This window comes from Leopardus geoffroyi, chromosome A1, assembly GCF_018350155.1.
Source record: "Leopardus geoffroyi isolate Oge1 chromosome A1, O.geoffroyi_Oge1_pat1.0, whole genome shotgun sequence".
Taxonomy (NCBI): domain Eukaryota; kingdom Metazoa; phylum Chordata; class Mammalia; order Carnivora; family Felidae; genus Leopardus; species Leopardus geoffroyi.
Window position 1 is genome coordinate 205,548,406 of NC_059326.1, and position 23,677 is coordinate 205,572,082.

At 37.6% G+C, this 23,677-nt stretch overlaps 1 protein-coding gene across 1 annotated transcript; it reads right to left on the reverse strand.

Moving 5' to 3' along the window:
• RIMOC1 (RAB7A interacting MON1-CCZ1 complex subunit 1) lies at window positions 1–23,677 on the reverse strand. Its single transcript, XM_045439266.1, has 6 exons — window positions 23,280–23,677; window positions 19,530–19,636; window positions 12,323–12,466; window positions 9,714–9,845; window positions 8,701–8,815; window positions 1–4,949 (listed from the first exon to the last, which is right to left on the reverse strand). Exons 1-6 carry the CDS (start codon window positions 23,377–23,379, stop codon window positions 4,663–4,665), a joined length of 885 nt encoding a protein of 294 aa, XP_045295222.1. The 5' UTR covers window positions 23,380–23,677; the 3' UTR covers window positions 1–4,662.

The following is a 23,677-nucleotide window of genomic DNA, read 5'->3' on the forward strand; positions in this document are numbered from 1 at the left end:
TATGGGAATATGGTTTTATTAAAAAAAATTTATATGCTCCAAAACATTTTACTTGGAAATCTTCACTACAAGTAAGAGAACAAAAAACAATAAAGAACTTCAGCATGAATACATATCACATACTTATTTATGGATACAGTAAATGCATTTTAATACAATACTTCCTAACATGTTATCTCATACTGTGTTGAAAATAATACAAGGAAGTGACACTAGAGAACTACAGAATCCTGGATTCTGTTGCAGATAAGGTATCCTTATTAGAGCCAAAAAAGGAGCCCTCGTAGGTGGCAAGAGAAAAGTGCCAAGTCATCCCAAACTAGCATGTTATCCAGTTGTGTGTTTTTAAGAATGCCATTAAAATGAAGCTGAGAATACGTTTAGATACAGTTCCCACTTCAATGAACATCACAGAACCCACAGTGGGAGGGTAAAGATAGGAATGTAATTTTATTGTGGAGTTTTAGCCACAACCCTCACTCACTTCACTCTACTGTATGCAAAGGTATGAGGGAAAGTCTTGTCATGATTTGAAACTTAATCAGCATCAAACAATCCATAATAGCCAGGAACCCTATAAATGCCACAAAGCAGATAGGCCTTTAAGTTTCAAAGCTTACTTTGAAACTTAACTACTTAACATAAAAAAATTCACACTGCAAAAGAAACACACAAATTTAAGGATTAAAAAAAAAAAATCCTTTAACAGTTTTAGTAACAATCAGAGAACTCAAAATGGAGAGAAACCCCCATGTAATAACACAACAAGGCCTTTAGGTTCTCACTCACTCATTAGTAAAGCCCACACTGGAAAACGTCTTAAATGTAATCAAAGGAAAAAGGTCTTACGTAGTGACTGACTCGTTCCTTAATTCTGTATCAGAACTTCCATAAGAAAGAAACTTTATGAATGTACTGAATGTGCAGCAAGGCATTTAACCAAAGGGAGAGAATTTGAAGACGCTAATGCTAAAGTAGATAGGCACGCCTTCCCAACCACCATACATAAAACAGCACTCCTCTCCAGAGTCACACAAGCCCTTTACCCTGCTTTATTCTTCATAGCACTAACCACTTAATACACGATACGTGTATTTCTTAAAATGTGTTAACTTCCTCCACTGGAATATAAACCCCCCAAAATGATGTTTTACAAAGCCATATCATCAATGCCTAAGATGAAACCTGACATGTAGTAGGCACATAATAATTGTTGATGAGGGAATTATAGTGCCTTGCTGATGTAGAGTGTTGTTATCCTGAAGATACTTCACTTAAATGAAATAAAATTTACTTAGGTTTAACACATACATACAAAAATCTGTTGTTCATTGTTTTGTAATACACCCAAGTAAAAAGCACTGTAAGCATTATGGTCTACAGATCATTCTCCAATTATGTGGGGGATGGAAAAGTTGTACAAAAAGCACCCAGTAGCACCCTCATAACTACACCAGCCAGTGAGAGACCCAAGTGGTTCCCAAGGGTCGTAAAGGCAAAACGGAAGTTCCCATTTCTGAAGAGAAAGTTATGGTTTTCTCAGGTTCCAAATCTACATAATACTTTACTTCTCTGAGAACTAATTTCTTATTTGCCTTATTAACCACTGGTGTAGAGGGCATGGCAGTTTGGAATCCAATAGCAGCAACCCTTTTGTGCAGAGTTCGGCACTTAAGAACCGTGTCTCTTATTAATTAAAAAAAAAAAAAAAGGCAAAAAACCCCACAAAACAAAACCAAAAAACATTACTAAGGGCCTACCATTCATTAAGCACAATGTATGAATATACATTTTTTAAATATGGAGTTCACCAACACATAAGGAAAAGAACTATAAAGCAGTGTTACCTGTTTGATAACATGGGAAGGAACATTCAGGGAGCAGAAGCAAAGGAACATTTGACTGAAAAGGGCTGAAAAAACCTTATGGATCCAGTATCACTGGAGCTGAGTCCTAGAGCACAAGTATTCACCTGGCCACAAAGAAGGACAAAGCATTCCCGGCAGAAGTAATGAGATCTGCAGAGTACTGAGGGGAGCCCAATGGGAAAGGAACTGAAGTATTTGCAATTGATCATCATGCTCCAAAAGATGGGGGTAAGGGGGCGTGTGGTTCTAAAACCATACTAAAAATGAGCTAAATTTTTATACTTAGAAAGCACAAAGGTATTTTTGTAGTAAAACTGGTTAAAAAGCTATATTAAATAAAAATCTCTGTTGCGTAAGGATAAACAAGGAGACAGGGGCAGGGATAGGGAGAGATTTTCCTTATACCAAGATGTTCTATCAGAATGTTTATCAAAAAGCAGCCTGGGTTGTAAATGCTGAGGAACACTGAACTAGAACATGATAACATGGGATGCACTGCAGAGAGAAAACTGGGAAGGTAGACAGAAACTAGATTGTGGCATTCTTTGTTGCCTTGCTCTGTGAAAGACCAAAAAAAAAAAAAAAAAAGAAAGAAAGAAAGAAAGAAAGAAAAAACATGAACCAAAAAGGATTTTAAACAAAAGATGAGGGTCAGTTGTTTGGACATACTGAATTACCAAAATTGTGTGAGTGAAGATATTTAATAGGCAGTTAGAAAGAAGGCTCAGAGAGCAGGAGAAGCTGGGATTTGAGTTGCAAGTCTAGAAGTCAGCCTAACATAGCTATCACAAGCAGCCAGGGCTATGAATGACATCACCTAAGAGTATTTAAAGTTAAAAAAAAAAAAAAGCGAGAGCGAGATTGGGAGGGAGGGAGAGAAGGAAAGGGGGGGGAGGGGAAAAAGAAAACAGACCTTCAGGGAAGAGCAATATCTAAGGGGCAAGCAGAAAAAAAAAAGAAGCTCCAGGGGAAATGAGGAGAGGTGGAGATCAGCTTTAGACAGGAAGCAGGTGACCTCTTTTCTTCTAAAAATGGGGAAAATGAGTACGGCAAAGCTGGGAAATAGAAATTAAACTCCTCATAGTCTGAATTTTCTGTAAGAGCGGACCAAGCGCCATATGCTAAGGGAGGAGATAGAGGACATGAAAAAAGTAGTGAGGTTTAGGTTAGCCACCAAGAGAAAAGGAGAGGAGCCACAGCAGGAACAAACAAGAGGCTTATACTGAGGGCTCTTCCAAAGTCGAAGGTGAGACACTCATAGGGATTACACCTTGAAGGGTTACATGAACTTCACATGGGACACAGCATTCCAGAAAAGGTGGGTGACAGGATAAATTCAATGGTGAGGTGTGCAGAATGGTTACACTGAAGAACAAGAGGACAACGGACTTGAAGGGGCTGTGGAGAGCACTTCAACTGGTGACCCTTATAAAGCTGAAGCTGGAGGAAAGGAAGAAAATCTGAAACGGGCTGATGGTTTAGGAGAAAGAGGAACAGTCAAGAGGAGAAGGCTATAAAGAAGCTAGAGATAGAATAGAAATACAGGAGGCACCTGGGTGGCTCAGTTGGTTAAGCGTCCGACTTCAGCTCAGGTCACGATCTCGCGGTCCATGGGTTCGAGCCCCATGTCTGGCTCTGGGCTGATGGCTCAGAGCCTGGAGCCTGCTTCTGATTCTGTGTCTCCCTCTCTCTCTGCCCCTCCCCTGTTCATGCTCTGTCTCTCTGTCTCAAAAATAAATAAACATTAAAAAAAATTAAAAAAAAAAAAAAAAGAATAGAAATTCAGGGAAAGAAAAATCAACAAAAATGAGGAAGTGAAAAAGCTGGAAAGATAGGAATTGTTATCGGTTACTGAAATTTAAGATTTCAGAAAGAGAACACAAGATGGTGATTTTCATTCAAGGTGTAGCCATGGGAGTAAGTTCCTGGAATGTGATGTAGTCACTGGCACAGAAGTCAAGGATATCAGCAAGGTATTAGACAGATCATCCCAAGATGACAAGAGGAGTTGAGGTAGACAGAAATACTGTAAGCAAGATAGAAAGTTAGGTTCTCTGGCCATCTCTATTATTAAAGACAAAAATATTAAAATTTCAATACATCCAAAAAGTTGTGCTCTAAACACATATGAGCTAATGATGGACTAACATAAATTGGTTTCATCTTCATTACTCATTTGATAAGCCATCCATTTTCTTTTAACAAAACAGGAAAATCATTTGAAAATGGTTATATAATGCCCAATAGCATAAAAATTTTTAATTCTATTAGTAATACATGGTGAAAAAAAATCAAACAATTCTCTTGTGGCATTGCATTATTTATCTTATTCTGGAAATGGGAGTCTAAATACTAGTCACAATCTTCTATTTTGCCCATTTTTTTATCCATCTAAAGCAATGAGGTGACTTGATTTTAATTGCTGAAGCGTAGCTTCAAGATAGACCTAAAAATAATCTGAAGATATTTAAAGTGGTCAATTTTATGTCACAATATTAAAAAAAGAAACCTAAAGTAATAAAAAAAATTCTAAAAAGCTAAACTGGATTACTACTTAGTATTAGTTACAGGATGGCTGAATTAAAATTACATGCCATCTCAAAAATTAAAGAATTGTTCCTTCATAGATTTAAAAATATGTAATGAAAGATGGCAATGACATTTAAAAATAGGTAACCCTGCTGGTTATCTTTACATAGTGTAACATTCTTAAGCTCAGTGTCAATATGTCTTCTGGAACTTTTTCCATTTCACGGGTTGTTTTGTTCTTCTGTTTCAAAAAGAATAGCTGAACTTACTGGTTGGTATGATGCTGAAAGAAGTTTAAAATTTGTTTTGCATTTGCTGTATTCCATTCTTGTTCTTTCAGGGGTCCTTCGCACACAGATACATACTTTTTCAAAATTTTTTCTCCTACTTCTCGGAAATCCAAGGGTTCTTTCTGTGTCGTGTAGCTTGCTCCGGAAACACCACTATCCACTTCATGATTTTCTGGCTGTTGATCTGCACAATGCTTCAATCCCCAGTAACACATTTCTCCGCTGTACATCATAGCCAGCAAATGAATGTCACTAAATATTCCTGGGAAAATCATTTAGGTTGAGAGATTAGAATTTAAATATTTAAAAAGAGACCTTGGTTATTAAAACTCAAATAAATTCCTTTTAGTCATTAAGCATTTTTCCTTCTCATTTCAGTTACACTAGAAAAGCCAAATGATCACTAATATAATCCTCATTTAATTGGCATTTCTATTTTACCTATAAAAGAGGTCCATCACTCCCAACCCCCAAAAAAACAGTTTGTCAGAGATTTTTTTTAAAGAATCATTTAGGTCACTGTGTTCTTAAGTTCTAAAGGTGGGTAAATTATCACTAAGATCTGGCCACAAAAATATTTTGAATTCATGTAGAACTTTTAAAATTATTATTAAGGATTATTCAGAATTATATTTAATATTGGCTAATAAAATATTAAAAAATAATTAGATGGGAATGCAAGCTGGTGCAGCCACTCTGGAAAACAGTATGGAGCTTCCTCAAAAAGTTAAAAATAGAACTACCCTACGACCCAGCAATTACACTACTAGGCATTTATCCAAGGGATACAGGTGTGCTGTTTTGAAGGGACACATGCACCCCCATGATTATAGCAGCACTATCAACAATAGCCAAAGTATGGAAAGAGCCCAAATGTCCATCAATGGATGAATGGATAAAGAAGATGTGGTATATATATACAATGGAGTATTACTCGGCAATCAAAAAGAATGAAATTTTGCCATTTGTAACTACATGGATGGAACTAAAGGGTATTATGCTAAGCGAAATTAGTCATTCAGAGAAAGAAAAATCATATGACTTCACTCATATGAGGACTTTAAGAGACAAAACAGATGAACATAAGGGAAGGGAAACAAAAATAATATAAAAACAGGGAGGGGGACAAAACAGAAGAGACTCATAAATACGGAGAACAAACTGAGGGTTACTGGGGGGGTTGTGGGAGCGGGGGATGAGCTAAATGGGTAAGGGGCACTAAGGAATCTACTCCTGAAATCATTGTTGCACCATATGCTAACCAATTTGGATGCAAATTTTTTTTTAAATTTAAAATAAATAAATAAATAAATAAATAAATAAATAAATAAATAGCCCCTGGGTGGCTAGTCGGTTAAGCATCTGACTTCAGCTCACATCATGATCTCCCAGTCCATGAGTTCGAGCCCTGCATCGGGCCCTGTGCTGACAGCTCAGAGCCTGGAGCCCACTTCGGATTCTGTGCTGTCCCTACCCTGCTCGTGCTGTCTCTCTCTGTCTCAAAAATAAATAAACATTAAAAAATTTTTAAAAATAAAATAAAATAAAATCTCTAAGATCCTTCCTAATCTAAAATAAAATTTTCACACTTACAGAATACTAAGAACTAATTTTCAAAACCATACTATGTATTAAAATATACAGATTTAAGTATACAAAAACTATCATGTCAAAACACTTACATTGTTTTCATTTTTGAATAAATGTTTTAAGTGAAGAAAAAAAAATAATTAGAACCTCTCTGATGGGGTATCAGGAGTAATTCAGCCAGGTAGGCTTCCTGGCTCCTAAGCTACATCTTGAGAGAGATGAAGTAGGGAGGAACAAACTGCTTTAGATGAGAACAAGAAGCCAACACCAGAAGAGGACCTAGCCCTGTGGCAAAAATGCTATGGAGTGGATGTTTTCTTTTTTTTTTTTCCTGGAAAAAAGAGACCCTATCTGTCCCTTTTGATTCTCCTGTGGAAGAAGTAGTGGAAGCTAGGGGCTAATGCAATCAAATTATGATTTAAGAGAAGACACTAGTACCACAAACATCCTGAAGAGAAAATTCCAGGCCGTAAGAGTATACTACCCTATGACTAGAAATGAGAGAATAAGAGAAATTGGTGACTCTTGCTACTTTCTTTGGTTCTAAATAGGCTTTCGTGCCCATCCCTACTTTTTCTTTTACATCAATACATATTGGTGGGTGAGGAGATTTTAGAAAGGCCGCTGTCAATGCAGCTAATCAGTTTACTAGTTATCCGCAAGAAATACTTCCTACAAATAAACCAAAACACGATGTTTGTCAAAACAGGCCCACTGGAGGAGCATTTGGTATTTGCAATTTTTAGGACAGCTACGTGCCTGAATTAACTGAAAATAACAACTTTCAGTAGCTTAAATCATGCTGCTTTTTCTAAGCAGTGTTTTCAAATAAAATGGAAAAACCTACAAAAGCTAACAAAGAAAAAAGGATAATTAAAATATACTTATAAAATTGAAATATAGAATTTTCCCTAAGTTTTCTTCTTCTCCGTATTTGATTTCTCCCCATCAAAATTTCAGATGAAGTAAAAAGAAAGTTTACACATATAATCTAATGTCACTTGCTAGCTACGTGACCTTCAACACATCTTCTGGCTTATCATGACATCAGTTCCTCCACTTATAAAGAGATGGCAAAAATAAGTGGTTCTTCCCTCCCACACCTCAGTCTAAAACCCAAATGATGCTCTATATCCAGTTCCTAATATTTTCAGGTGGATAGATATGACAGGAACTAACATTTGCCACCTAGTATTTATTCTTCCCTTCTTTCTTAGTTAAGAGACAATTTTACTTGGGATGGCAATGTATCAGGTGAAGGGCTATACTGTAATCCCAGGTTCCCTTGCACCTGTTTGAAGCCATGTGATTAAATTATTGCCAGTGAAATGTGGGTGGAAGTTTTAAGTGTCAGGAACTTCTAAGAAGGTTATTCCAAAGGAGCAGTGTTGACTGAAAGAAACATCTTTTTGCCATTCCTATAGACTGAAACACAGGTGAGACGAAAAGACCTCCAGAAGCATGTTGAGACACTGAGAATGCAATATCCTCAACAGAGGTGCATGTTGCACAACTCTGGGAAGTACTGTTTACATGTATTCTGTATAAATGCCTCCCTCTGAAGCTGTAAGGCTGTAGTTCTGAAGATGATGGAGGAAAAAGGTAGGATCCTGATAGGAATCACCATAATCAGCTCTGGTTTTGGTTGTTGTTTTTTCTTCTCAGTGTTTATTTATTTTTGAGAGAGAGTGCGAGTGAGGGAAGGGCAGAGACAGAGAGAGAGACACACAGAATCTGACGCAGGCTCCAGGCTCCAAGTTGAGCTGTCAGCACAGAACCCGACATGGGGCTTGAACCCAGGAACCGCGAGATCATGACCTGAGCAGAAGTCGGACGTTCAACTGACTAAGCCACCCATGTGCCCCGTAAGACCATTTTTATGTGAAAGAGCAGTAAATTTCTACTTGTTTAAAAGTTACTTCCGGGGCACCTGGGTGGCTCAGTCGGATAGGATCCAACTCTTGATTTAGGCTCAGGTCATGATTTCAAGGTTTGTGAGTTCGAGGCCCAAGTCGGGCTCTATGCTGACAGTGCAGAGTCTGCTTAGGATTCTCTCTCTCCCATTCTCTCTGCCCCTCCCCAGCTGCGTGCATGGCTCTCTCTCTCTCTCTCTCTCTCAAAATAAATAAACTTAAAAAAAGTTATTTCCAGTCTGTTTCAAGTAGCCGAATCTAGTGCCTAATTGGGCTAATTGGGGATACGAAATAAAAGCAGCATGATATATAATTCTTTCAAAGTTACTCTAAAGGGAATAGCAGTATTTTTTATTTTTCACATGAGAAGATATTTAAAAGCCCTCTTATTATTTTTTGGTATATAATGTACCTTGAATTTCATTTAAATCAGAGTAAAGTCTAGTAAACGTAAAAATTAAGAAAAAAAAACCCTTTAAAACAGGAAACTGCAAAAAGAGATCACATTACCTTCACTCAGTAATTTAGCTGTGTCTAAGTCTTGGAAAGAAACTCCTTCATTTAACTGGATAGGACACCGGTAATTTAGCATCTGTAGCAAGTAACTGATCCCATCAATAAGATACTAAATGAAAATCAAAGCCAAAGAATTATAAGTATTATATGAAGAACTGTAGAAACCTCAAACGTTAATTTCCCCCCATTCTTTACTTAAGAGAAAATTGACTAGTTTGCAAATGTATCTTGTGGTTATTATATCACAATGGTAGAAGGACCCACCCCATCCCAAAACTTTTATAAATACAACCTTCCAAATGCTCCAATTAGCAAAAGAGTATGGGAGATAAAAAAAGAAAGAACTAACCAAGAACACATGACTCAGTAATATATTTGTCAAAGATGTTAACAGAGGAAGAAAAAGATAAAATAACAATTAATTGTTCAAAAACAATTTATTAAAACATGTGCTTGTTATAATTTAAGAAATACTATGAACAAAATTTTACATCAAGGGTAACCTCTCATTTCTAGGCCCGCATAAACTATGTATACAACCAACTCAAGTTTGAATTCTTAGTAAAACAATGTAAGACAGGTTCTTTGGATTTACAGATTTGGTCAGAAGAGTCAAGACGAATCAGAGGGCTACAGTGTTCTACAGTAGGGTCACGAGGTTCTTTATGAGTTATCTGCTGACAGAGAGAGGGTCACAGCCAAGTTTGTTTCCTTCAGGCCATAAATATGCTTAGAAATTAATACAGACAGTCTATATTCTATTTAAAAAAAAAAATCCCAAACTTAAAAACAGCACATAAACTTCCCAGTTTACAAAGGCTTTCACATGTTATCTTATTTAATCTTCACAATAATTCCCATATGCTTAAGAATACATAGCTAGTAAGTTGAAACCTGGAGTGCAAACCCAGACCCTTTGATTCCACTACTCTTTGTACTACACCAATGACAGCTTTTTGAAACCTGTAAAGTCAACAATCTAAAATGTATAAGGAACACCTTTTTACCTTTTTAAGCAAACTGGATTTTCTTGTGAGCCACTCTCTCCTTTTGGTCAGAGAATGACAATACATATAGAGTAGAGCACCTCTTCTCCAAGAGAGGCATTCCAGAAGTTCATCCCCAAGCAAATCGCAGGGCTGAAATACAACAAAGACTTAGCTAAAAAAAGAAACCTCACATCTGTAAAAATAAAAATTAAATTCCAAAATATTGAGCAATTCAAAACACTTTCATTTCACAAAATTTGCCCTTTACTTGGCTACTTATTATTCATGAATGCCTTACTTTGTTTGAATCAATTATAAGTTTAGAAATCTATTGCTACGTGAAAATAACTACTCCAATTTACAATTTTTTAGAAAATAATATTTAAGTATTTTAGTAGCCATTTCTAATATATCTGAAATATAAGTATTCCATAATCTGATTAAAAAGATAACTTTTCATTCAATAAATCATGCTGGGAACACTGGACAGCTACATGAAAAAGAATGAAACTGGATTACTTTCTTACACCATACACAAAAATAAACTCAAAATAAAATAAAGACCTAAACGTAAGACTTGAAACCACAAAACGCCTAGAAGAAAACATAGGCAGTAATTTCTTTGATATTGGCCTTAGCAATATTTTTTTAGGTATTTTTCTTGAGGCAAAGGAAACAAAAGAAATAAACTACTGAGACTACATCAAAACAAAAAGCTTCTGCACAGCAAAGGAAACCATCAACAAATGAAAATGCAACCTACTGAATGGAAGATGTTTGCAAATAACATAATGATATACCTGATAAGGGGTTAATATCCAAAACATATAAAGAATCTATATAGCTTAACACCAAAAAAACCCAAATAATCCAATCAAAAAGCAAACAGAGGACGTGAATAGACATTTTTCAAACGAAGATATATAGAGATGGCCAACGGATACATGAAAAGATGCTCAACATTACTAATTATCAGAGAAATGCAAATCAAAATCACAATGAGATATCACCTTGCACCTGTCAGAATGGCTAGAATCAAAAGGACAAGAAATAATAAGTGTTGGTAAGGATGTGGAGAAAAAGGAACCCTTGTATGCTACTGGTAGGAATGTAAACTGGTGCAGCCACTGAGAAAACAGTATGAATGTTCCTCAACAATTAAAAATAGAATTACTGTATGATCAAGTAATTCCACTACTGGGTATTTACCCAAAACAAAAAGACTAATTTAAAAAAATATATGCACTCCTACGTTTATTGCAGCATTATTTATAATAGCCAAGATATGGAAATAACCCAAATGTCCATTAATAGATAAATGGATAAAAAAGATGTGGTAAATACAAAGGGTTATTATTCAGCCATAAAAAAGAAAAGATCTTGCCATTTGTGATAACATAGATAGACCTACATGGTATCGTGCTAGGAAAAATAAATCAGACAGAGAAAGACAAATACCACGTGATTTCACTTACGTGTGAAATCTAAAAAACAAAACAAATGGATAAACAAACGAAAAGCAGAATCAGACTCATAAATACAGAGAACAAACTGATGGTTGCCAGAGGAATGGGCAAAACAGGTGAAGGAGAGAGTGGGATATACAGGCTCCCAGTTATGGAATGAGTAAATCACAGGGAAAATGGGTACAATGGTATTATAATTGCCTTGGAAGATGTAGCTACACTTATGAACATAACATAACATACGAAATTGTTGAATCACTATACCATACACTTGAAACTAATGTAACATTGTATGTCAACAACAGTTCAATAAAAAATAAGCGTTAAAAAAGGGTAACTTTTTAGAAATCTGTTACTTGAAACAAGATGACACTTGTAGTACTGTTAGAATAAAATAATGAAAAAATATATATATAAGGTTTTAATATATCAAACTTTTACTGTGTTGTATCATTTAAAACTTGGGATTATTTGTTCCCACAGTTAACATCCCCTGATAAACACATAGAGAAAAAAAAAAAAAAATCTGGGTAAAGAGAGCCAGCAGGCAGTTAAAGATAATAAATTACTTGCTTGCAAGAATAGCCAGGGCTAGACAAAAATCTTGGAATCATCTAAATAGAGATGACAATAAAAAGCATGTGAACAGGTTGTCAAGCAGACAGAATAGAGAAAATCAGAGGATTAAGATATCCTTGGTGAGGGTGTATCTTTCCAGGATGGGAGAAAGGGCAGATGTTTGGGGAAGAACAAGAGCCAGGCTCTGAGGGCCTCAGAGAGATGGGGTGATCAATAGGAAGAAAAGCAGCAAATGCCCAGGAGGAAAAAGACTGTAAAAAGGACAAGAGATGTGTTAATTAGATCCCTCAGGACCTTCAATCTGCAGAAGTAAAGGGAGCAGAAACAGCAAATATCTGTGTTTAGAAAATGATCAGGCACCAGTAATTCCAATACAATTCCATCATGCAAATATTCTGAAACATATATGTGATACTTTAGTTGTGATGTTGGTCTGAGGTGTTAAAGTCTCATACATCTCTCCTTTAATCTTCATTTTAAACAGAGACAAAGACACATTCCAGAAGAAGAAATGACAGACTCTAAAGAGCAAAAGAGGAAGAAACAGCATTCCACCATAATTCACAGGAGTACAAAACTTACTTTTGGATGCATATTATTTTCTTTAATTAAAATTTCTGGTTCTGAAAGAAAACTGATTAGCTCTTTTACTTTCTGTGAAGAGTCCTCAGGAAAATCTTCATCTACTAGTTTGTTCTCCTCAAAATATGTCATGTCCAAAATGGCCTGCAGTAAAACAAACAAAAGTATCCATTAATGATTGAAATGTGAATAACTTACATTTTAACCTTACATATACAGATGCTTTATAGACAATTAAATTTGAAAAGTGGGAAAAATGTCTAGCTGTACACATAGTCTCTGATGGGCTTCATAGGAAACCTCATAGGTATTTTAGTAAAATATTGAATTAATGATAATCTTGCTTCTCTCAAAAAAAGTAAATAAAGAAGACTTTAAGCTAATCATATATGACATTAATTACGAAAAATATATTATTTTCCTTGCAATTTACACATACATACTTCTTGAACATTTTCTAAATACCTGCTATATCAATTTAAGATCACTACCTCTAGTTTTATATATTGAATCTTCAAATAGTTTGTTTCTTCAAATGCAGACCTAGCATTTGGGGAATATGTATTCTGCCACCCAATAAAGGCAGTATATAGCCAACATTATGCAATTTAAACACTAAATCCCTAGCATTCCTAAATATAAGATGCTCTGTTCAAGTACCTTAAAACTACACAACCTTTTCTCTCTTTTTTTTAATCTACTGGACTAAGACTAAGGAAACTGAGTTCTTCCACTAATCACCCAACTAACCAAGGACAGTAAATTTTATTGGTAAAATAAAGAAACTGCTTTTCAAAGTTCCTTGCTTTGAGGATAGAATGAATTAACATACGTACAAACACACAGAATATTAATTATACAGGGCTACTTAAGTGCTAAGTGTTCTTGTGTTGGAAGGCCTAAGTCAGGAAGAGCAAATCATTATCCTACGGATAGTAACTTTGATTCAGAACCATAATTAGGGTCTAAGGGGGCCTGGGGAATTCAAATTTGTATCTCTAGGTCTTTCATCTTATCTTTAGAAATAAATTCAAATGTTTAGAGGGTAGAAGTTAATTAAGATGGAGAGATAGGGGGAAGCTTCCCTCTTCCCTTGAACGCAGCTAGATAAATATCCAGTCATTCTGAACACCCAAGAAATCAACTGACTGAAAAAATAACACTACAAGTAAAATTGTGGAAGGTAGAATCTGCAGAGAGTTGATATGGAGGAGATAAGAACTGAGGGTGCTCCAGAGGAGAGGGGGCCCTGCTAAAAAAAAGACTACTGCAAAGTATTATAAGGAGTGGAGTGCAACAAGTTTTAGAAGTCCACCACTGCCAAGGTCATGCCTGGCTTAGCAGTATTGCCGTGGGGAAGGAGGGTGGAGACCCTGCAGAAGACAGTGTGGTCTGAGGATTCTCTGGTTGCTGGGGGAGAAATAGATCCCCTGCTTGGAGTGCACTTGGGAGTGGCAGCAAGGCCTTCTAGAGGACAGAAGAAAGGGTGGTGCTAACGTGCTACACGATTCCCAGGCATAGGAGCAGGGACACTGACTGAGGACAGCGAGTCTTGATGCCAGTTTTCTGCTCCACTTTGCCATGAACTCAAAACCACTGCGCGGTCCTGCAAACACTTTCCTGGGACAGTTGGCAAGGGGCAACAGCTTGGCGAGACCCTCCCCCAGAGGATCAGCACAGGGCCCTGCTGCACAAGTCCCTAAAATTTGGAGTTTAGAAATCAAGCCACACACCTGAGATAAAACAGCTCAGACACAGACAGCATGAAGACAGGAATTTGATGAAAGCCAGGGACACAAGAGAAGTGATTTTCTGTGAGGACTACACGAAAAGTGGCAGGCACAAGCTCCCTGCTCTGGGGATGGGAGAGCCAGGCGAAGCCATTTTGCACTCTCCCTCCCCACGCCGCCCATCAGCACTGAGCAACCTCAGTGAGCTAAAGAGCACCACCAAGTGGAGACCGGGTGCTTACACTAAGCCCTGCCCCCCTGCACCTTGCATATGCATCTCTACAGGGGCAAGTAGTGAGAACCAGTGCAAAAAACATACTGGGTCACAAATCAGCCCTCAACAAACACAAAAAGATCTAGATCATTCCATGCATATTTTCAAACCACAAAGCTATGAAACCTGAAGTCAACCACAAGAAAATATTTGGAAAGACCATAGATACATGGAGGTTAAAGAACATCCTACTGAAGAATGAATGGGTAAATCAGAAAATTAAAGAAGAAATAAAGAAGTACATGGAAGCAAATGAAAATATAAACATGACAGTCCAAAACCTTTGGGACGCAGCAAAGGCAGTCCTAAGAGGGAAGTATATTCAATACAGGCCTACCTCAAGAAGCAAGAAAAGTCTCAAAGACACAACCTAACCTTACATGTAAAGAAGCTAAAAAAGAACAGAAAATAAAGCCTAAAGCCAGCAGAAGAAGGGAAATAATAAAGACTAGAGCAGAAATAAATGAAGTAGAAACAAACAAACAAAACCCAGTAGAACAGATCAACGAAACTAAGAGCTGATTCTTTGAATGTATTAATAAAATTGATAAACCCCTAGCCAGACTTATCAAAAAGAAAAGAGAAAGAACCTAGATAAATAAAATCAGGAATGAAAGAGGAGAGATCATAACCAACACCACAGAAATACAAATAACCGTAAGAGAGTATTAGGAAAAATTATGTCAATCAACTCGGTAATCTGGAAGAAATGGACACATTCCTAGAAACATAAAAACTACCCAAAACTGAAACAGGAAGAAATAGAAAATTTGAACAAACCCATAACCAGCAAATAAATTGATCAGTAATCAAAAATCTCCTGGGGCGCATGGATTGCTCAGTCGTTTAAGCATCGGACTCTTGATTTCAGCTCTGTCATGATCTCATGGTTTTTGGGTTCAAGCCCCACGCTGACAGAGCGGATCCTATGTGAGATTCTGCCTGTCCATCCCCTGCTAGCTCTCTCTCTCAAAATAAATAAATAAACTTAAAAAAAAAATCTCCCAACAGGGGCGCTGGGTGGCTCAGTCTGTTGAGCGTCCAACTCTTGATTTCACCTCAGGTCATGATCCCAGGTTGTGGGATTGAGCCCCATGTCGGACTCCACACTGAACATCATGAACATCAAGCTTGCTTAAGATTCTCCCTCTCTCTCTCTCCCCTCCACCCTGGCCGTGTCAACCATCCATGCTCTTGAAAGGAAGGAAGGAAGGAAGGAAGGAAAAAAGGAAAGAAGGAAGTATCTCCCAATAAAAGTACAGGGCCAGATGGCTTCCCAGAGGAATTCTACCAGATATTTAAAGAGTTACTACCTATTCTTCTTAACCTGTTCCAACAAATAGCAATGGAAGGAAAAGTTCCAAACTCCTTCTATGCAGCTAGCATTACCTTGACTCCAAAGCCAGACAAAGACCCAATAAAAAGGAAAATTACAGGTCAATATCCCTGATAAGCATGGATGCAAAAATTCTCAATAAGATACTAGCAAATAGAATTCAACAGTACATGAAAAGAATTATTCACCACAATAAAGTGGGATTTATTCCTGGGCTACAGAGCTGGTTTGATATCCAAAAATCATTCAATATGATACGCCACATTAATAAAAGAAAGGATAAAAACTGTATGATCCCTCTTACTAGATGCAGAAAAGCATTTGACAAAATACAGCATCCATTCTTGATAAAAACCCTCAACAAGTAGGAATAAATGGAACATACCTCAACATCATAAAGGCCATATACAAAAGACTCACAGCTAATATCATCCTCAAATGGGGAAAAACTGAGAGCTTTTCCTGTATGGTCAGGAACAAGACAGATGACCACTGTCACCATTACTATTTGTCATAATACTGGAAGTCTTAGCCTCAGCAATCAGACAACAAAAAGAAATAAAAGGCATCCAAATCGGCAAGGAAGAAGTCAAACTTTCACTATTTACAGACAGCATGTTACTCTATGTAGAAAACCCAAAGATTCCACCAAAATATTACTAGAATACATGAATTCAGCAAAGTCTCAGGATATAAAGTCAATGTACAGAAATCTGTTGCATTTCTATATACCAATAATGAAGCAGCAGAAAGAAAAGTCAAGGAATCAATCCCATTTACAAATGCACCAAAAATCATAAGATACCTAGGAATAAACCTAACCAGTAAAACTGTGTAACGGTAAAACTGTGTAACACTTACGAAGGAAATTGAAGAGGACCCCCCCCCCCCCGCCACTGCAAAAAGGAAAAATATTCCATGTTCATGGATTGGAAGAACACTGTTAAAATGTCCATACTACCCAAAGCAATCTACACATTTAATGCAATCTCTATCAAAATACCATTAGCATTTTTCACAGAGCTAGAACAATCCTAAAATTTGTATGGAACGACGAAAGACTCCAAATGGCCAGAGCAATCATAAAAAAGAAAAGCAAAGCTGGAAGCATCATAGTTCCGGACTTTAAGCTATACTACAAAACTGTAGTCATCAAGACAGTATGGTACTGGCACAAAAACAGACACACAGATCAATGGAACAGAACAGAAAGTCCAGAAATGGATCTACAACTACATGGTCAAGTAATCCTCAACAAAGAAGGAAAGAATACCTAATGGAAAAAAGGCACACTTCAACAAAAATGTTGGGAAAACTGGACAGCAACATGTAGAAAATTGAATTTGCACCCCTTTCTGACACCATATGCAAAAATTCAAATTTATAAAAGACCTAAATATGAGAGAGGAAACCATCAAAATTCTAGAGGAGAACACAGGCAGCAACCTCTCTGACCTAGGCTGGAGCAATTTCTTACCAGACACATCACTGAAGGCAACGAAAACAAGAAAAAATAAATTAGTAGTTCATTAAGATAAAAAGCTTCTGCACAGCAAAGGAAATAGTCAACAAAACTAAAAGGCAGCCTATATAATAGGAGAAGATATTTGCAAATGGCATATCTGATAACAGGTTAGTACTCACAATATATAAAGAACTTATCAAACTCAATACCCAAAAAACAAATAATCCAGTGAAGAAATGGGCAAAAGACATGAACATATTTTCACAGAAGACATACAGATGGCTAACAGACACATGAAAAGATGCTCTTCATCACTCATCATTAGGGAAATATCAATCAAAATCATGATAAGATACCAAATTAATAATACAAGAAACAACAGGTATTGGCAGGGATACGGAGAAAGGGGAACCCTCTTACCCTGTTGGTAGGAATGCAAACTGGTGTAGCCACTCTGGAAAACAGTTCGGAGGTCCCTCAAAAAATTAAAACTAGAACTACCCCACGATCCAGCAATTGCACTACTAGGTATTTACCCAAAGGATACAAAAATATAGAATCAAAGAGGCACATGCTCCCCAATATTTATAGCAGCATTATCAACTATACCCAAAGTATGGAAAGAGCCCAAATGTCCATCAACTGAGAATGGATAAAGAAGACGTGGTGCGTGTCTGTGTGTGTGTGTGTGTGTGTGTGTACATGGAATATTACTCGGTGATCAAAAAGAATGAAATCTTGCTATTTGCAACAACACGGATGGAACTAAAGTATATTATGCTAAGCAAAATAGGTCAGCCAGAGAAAGAATAACACCATATGATTTTACTCATATGTGGAATTAAGAAACAAAAGAGATGAACATAGGGGAGGTGGGGAAACACCGAAAACAGAAAGGGTAACAACGCACAAGAGGCTGTGAAAGAGAACAAACAGGGTTGATGGAGGGAGGTGAGTGGGGGATGGGCTAGATGGGTGATGGGTATTCAGGAGGTCACTTGTTATGATGAGCACTGGGTGTTGTAAGGGATGAATCACTGAATTCTACTCCTGAAACCAGTTATTACACTGTATGTGAAGTAACTAGAATTTAAATAAAAATCTGAAGAGAAAAAAAATGTTTACAACTCTCTCACTGAAAGAAATGAAACAAGCAGGGAGTCTTCCAAAGGGAAAGAAAGCCAGGCAGAGCTCTGCCAAATAACAGCAGCCCTTTGGGTTTTATGAGTAGTTGTTATAGGTTCAGTCAACCATGATATCTGAAGGCGGAAACCAGCTTTATGTACCTCTCAATAAGAAGTAGAGTGCCAGGCCCCTAAATGCTATACATGTGTACTTTGAAAGCTTAACTATGTTTACTTTACTCTTCATAACCACTTCGTCTTCATTATCAAGTAAAGCATATAAGGCACTCTGTCAACTATAAAGTGCTATAAGAACGTTAGTTACTATAATGAAATTATGTTTCTTAATGTCAACTTGCCTCAGCAGTGTTTGAGAAAACCAAACTAGGTCTTCCCCATACAGAGACCTGAATTTGAAAGGAAAGTAAAAAAAAAAAAAAAAAAAAAAGGAGCGGGGGTGGGGTGGGGAGACTGGGGTGCAGAAAAATTTGATACAGTTGCATGACAATAGCAGGAGAGTCATGTGGAGGATCCCAAAAAAAGATGAATTTCAGGGAAAAAAAATAATCAGGGACCTTACAGAGACCTTTATTCCCTCTGAATAACTTTCAAAACCTTGGAAATTGCATGTACTAGTGTTTTGCTTAATGAAATATAAAGGGAAGCAATTCTGCTATCCACAAGATTTTTTTCCTTAACAATACATTAAATAATAAATCTTCTTTCTATAGTTTCAAAGTTTCAAGTCTATACGTTTTATACATAAAGGGTTTTTTCTGACCAAAATTAAACACTTTATTTTTTTTTTTTTTTTAGGTTTATTTAATTTTGAGAGTGAGGGCGAGCAAGCATAAGCATGTGAGTGGGGGTGGGGCAGATAAAGAGGGACAGAGAGAGAATCCAAGGCAGGCTCCCCACTGTCAGCGTAGAGCCCCATGTGGGGCTCAATCCCACAAAATGTGAGATCGTGACCTGAGCTGAAACCAAGAGTTGTACCCTTAACCAACTAAGCCACCCAGGTACCCTAACACTTTTTTTTTTTATTTTAAGATTTTATTTTTAAGCAATCTGTACACCCAATGTGGGGCTCAAACTTACAACTTCAAGATTAGGGGTGGCATGCTCTACCAACTGAGCTAGCCAGGTGCCCCAAAAATCAAACACTTTAAATAGAGAATAAATTGGTTTCACTACACCTAAACTTTGGAGTCAGATTCAATCATCTTATATAGGCAATCTGTCCCCATATCATCTCAGAAACCACATCTGTTTCAGTACCTGTGTGTAAAGTTCTAGAAGATTTGATGGGTTTGAACATTCTTTGTCTTCTCCACACAGAAGTTTCAATTTTTCTAGAGCTGCAGAAGCCCGAATTAAAAAGTGATCTGTAAGAGATAAAAACATGAATTTCATATAGTTTCAAGGTGTTCTTTAAACAAAAAAAAATGGTGTATCTGAAATCATATTATGTTACAGCATGAAGACGCAGCATGGTAGTAATATCTTATGTAAACCATGAAGTACATCATAATGCCTAATCCTACTTAAATTCATCACAGTAATTTATTCTCAATAGCTAGACTGAACTTCTCCAGGTTCAGTTGCCATTTCTTAAATGCAATTTGTATGTTCACTTTCATAGTGCTGTTTTTATGATGTTGACATACTCAAAATATTTAAATAATAAATTGAAAACTTGTATTCGAATAGTACAAACAATATACATAAATCTACAGAAAGGGCTTCCACTAAAAACTTATAATTTCATAAACGTATTTCCTAAAAGAACATGACTGATTAAATCAAGTGCGCCAAAAATGTAAGCTCTGAGCAATTTTAACTTTATCCTGTTTATATATTTATGTATGTAAATAGCTGTTATAATTAAAATTACATAATCTAAAAAATTACATAATCCATCTGCATATTTTATTCCTTTAAAAACCTGTAAGTGGAACAAATTACCTAATTCTTTCAAAGAAAGGAGTATTCTAATATGCCCTCTAAAAACAATTCACCCTCTCTCCCCTCTACATTGTCTAATTTCTTTTTTTTTTAATTTTTTTTAAGTTTCCTTATTTATTTTGAGAGAGACAGAGATAGCGCAAGTGGGGGGGAGGCAGAGAGAGGGAGACAGAGAATCCCAAGCAGGCTCCACACTGTCAGCTTGGAGCCCAATGAGGGGCTCGAACTCAAACCATGAGATTATGACCCGAGCGGAAACCAAGAGTCGGATGCTTAACCAACTGAGCCACCCAGGCGCCCCTATGTTGTCTAATTTCTTCCCTGTCTCCAGTATCATATTCCCTTTGTTTTCATGGTTTCACTTTTTTCTTATAGATTTTTCCTCCCTAACCTGCCAAGTGCCCATACCAAGATGCTTTTTATCTACCCTTCTGCACCATCTCATGTAGTCAAATTTAGACACGCCTACCATCAAGACTTCAAAGTCCCTGAACTTGCCCCTTCTGTGCTTCCCTTCAGAAATATGTATCCTTTCCAACACTAGCCAACAGACAGAAAATGTAGAACTTACTGCAGGCCCATCTGATCCAGCTTTAGCACTTATACAAATAGTAAGTTGTTTAGTATTGGAGTGAAAGCAACACCAGCTTCATTATGTCTGTTGGCAACCATACGATGACCTTAAGTTTTTCCAAGTGAGGACTAGCCTGTATCTAAACCAGATTCTGATTGATTTAAGATCCACTATTTTTTTGCTTTGAAAGCTACTTCTTTAGCACTACCTTCCAATCTCTCAGCCCAGAAGTAGCATCTCCCAAACTGGGGGGAAAAAAAAATTCCACTGTGAATGGAACATGGCACTCTATATGTGCTTTAGAAACTGAGTTGACATTTTCTTCTTAATTTGCAAGATTATTTTAAATGTAAAGACTTGTACTGAATTCACCAAACCATGGCTGAAGGAGTATCTCACATGAATTCCTGAGTACAGGGGAGAGGGGATAATGGCTCACATTTTAGCAAACTTTTATAAAATATAACATTTTTACTAGAACCATTCAAAGTGACAACTGGCAAGGCAAAGACAAGTGACTCTTACATAACCTCTGGAAAAAGTCCCTCTCATGGCATATTTCTATATACTGAACATATTGTGCTTGTACAATGAGAAATAAAGAACAAAAATTGACCAGAAATAAAAAGGAGAGCAATCTTAGAATAATGTGTAGTTGCATCTCATCTCATTTGAAGTAGAAAACAGAAAACTATCAATTCCTATAATGTAAATACAAATATGTAGCTGTTACAGGAAAGGACACATTTTGAGTGAATATTATTTTTGTTGTGTGGAAAAGAATGCCAAGTTCAGTTCAAACATCTGCAACCATGTTTTAATTTAACTTCAAAAATAAGAAAATGTTGCCATTAATACTCATTAATAGCTCATAACGAAGATCACTATTATTTTACTTTTAGTAAACCTTCACAACTTTAAAGTCTCCCAAAAAGGGGTGCCTGGCTAGTTCAGTGGGTAGAGCATATGACTCTTTATCTTGGGATTGTAAATTTGAGCCGCATGCTGGGTGCAGAGATTACTTAAAACTAAAATCTTTAAAAATTAAAAAATCAAATAATGTCTCTCAACAAGGGCATACATCACTTTACTTTTTAAATTTTTTTTGATGTTTATTTATTTTTGAGAAAGAGAGAGTGACCAGGGGAGGGAGCAGAGAGAGAAAGGGAGACAAAGGATCTGAAGCGTGCCCCTTGCTGAGAGTGGAGAGCCCAATGGTGTCTGGAACCCACCAACCATGAGATCATGACCTGAGCCAAAGTAGGATGATTAACCAGCTGAGCCACTTCTGTGCCCCACCACTTTACTTTTACTTCCACCCCTTATTCTAGTCTGGAGTAAAGAACTCTTCCATGGAAAAATGAGAATGACTTTTGGGCTCAGTGATAAGTGAATAAAAAACATTCTTTGATCTCTTTAGTCTGGTTTAAGTGGAGCTGGTGTGGGGTGAAGATCACTGTATAGCTTATTTAGAGGTAATCTGGATACACTTCCAGGTAATAGCCACTACGGTGGATAAACTATTCATGTGAATCCTGGGATTCACTTACCACAAACCAAAAAAGAAGTCAGCTTCAGGGTGGTCTGCGGATTTTGAAAAACATACTCTAAGAAAAGATAATCAAGCAAATAATCTTTATTGAACTTGAGCCATTTCATTGTGGACCCTATTCAATAAATTCACCAACAATCAATAATCTGGCAAAATGTTCCACTACTATTTTCCTATAAGTCTGATGACAATGAGTCAGACCACCAGAATTTAAAAGCCTATCTGTATTACTAAATGCTCAAAACTCAAAAATAAAATAATGTAGAACCTATAGGGAGCTGAGATGTAATAAGACAATTAAACTTAAAAGTCGCAGTTATTCTCTAAGCCAGTCTTTCCTAAGGAAAACACTTGGACCTTTCCAAACAAGTGTTCTAACACTAACAGAGCCGTGGTGAGAACTGAGGCGATGTATAGAAAAGAATCGTCCCAACTATACCAATGCAAAGCTCTTCTGTATTGTTTACAGTTGGATTTAGAATCCAAAACAGAAGACGAAAATTTATAAGGCAGCAATTAAAAAGTTTAACTGTTACACATGCCTAGCTATCTTTACTGCACCCCAATTACTACTTATCAGCGTACTATCAGTCAGCTTTAACTACTCATTTAAACTTTTGTACTTTTATCCAGATTCTACTCTTTTCCCAATCGCTATAGGCATAAAGACGAGCAGCACTGATTTGACTGAGATGTAAGCGGTTTTCATGGGTTATGAAAAACGCAGTGTAGACGCAAATGTCTTGGCTTAAGGCAACGTGAGTTTCTGGAGGTGGACAATCGACGGTGCAGCGAGGGTCACAAGTGCAACACCTTCGGTAGCTCTGGCCTGGGATCTACACCGAGCACAGGCCGCAGCCTCCAGCCCGTACCGCGGTCGAGTGCCAGCTATGAACTACGGCCAGCCCGCCCGCCCCACTCTCCTCCGCTCCCTCACCATCTTCGCCGGCGGCTTCGCTAAGCTGCTGTATGTGAGCCTGAGCCAGGTCCCCGAGCTCTTCCACTCGCCTTACCACACTGGAACCTGCGGCCGCCATGGCCACGACGGGCGGGCGCGCCCCAGCCACGTGACTTTGCCGGACCGCGGTCACCTGATTCCCCGGCTTGGGCGGGGCGTAAGGGCGGAGCTCACCCGGTTGGTGGGAGGGAACCCCAGCTCGGCAACAGGGCCGGTCCAGGCCCCTAAAGGTTGCTGCGGTTTATATTTTTTTCGTCTCCGGTTGCTTCCTCTCCTTCCCACAATCCTGAGCGGTAGGGATATTTTAGGGGCTGGCATGACATCAGGGCACGCCTCTCTCCCGCCCCCTCCTCTAAACCAATCGGGAGCGGCCCACA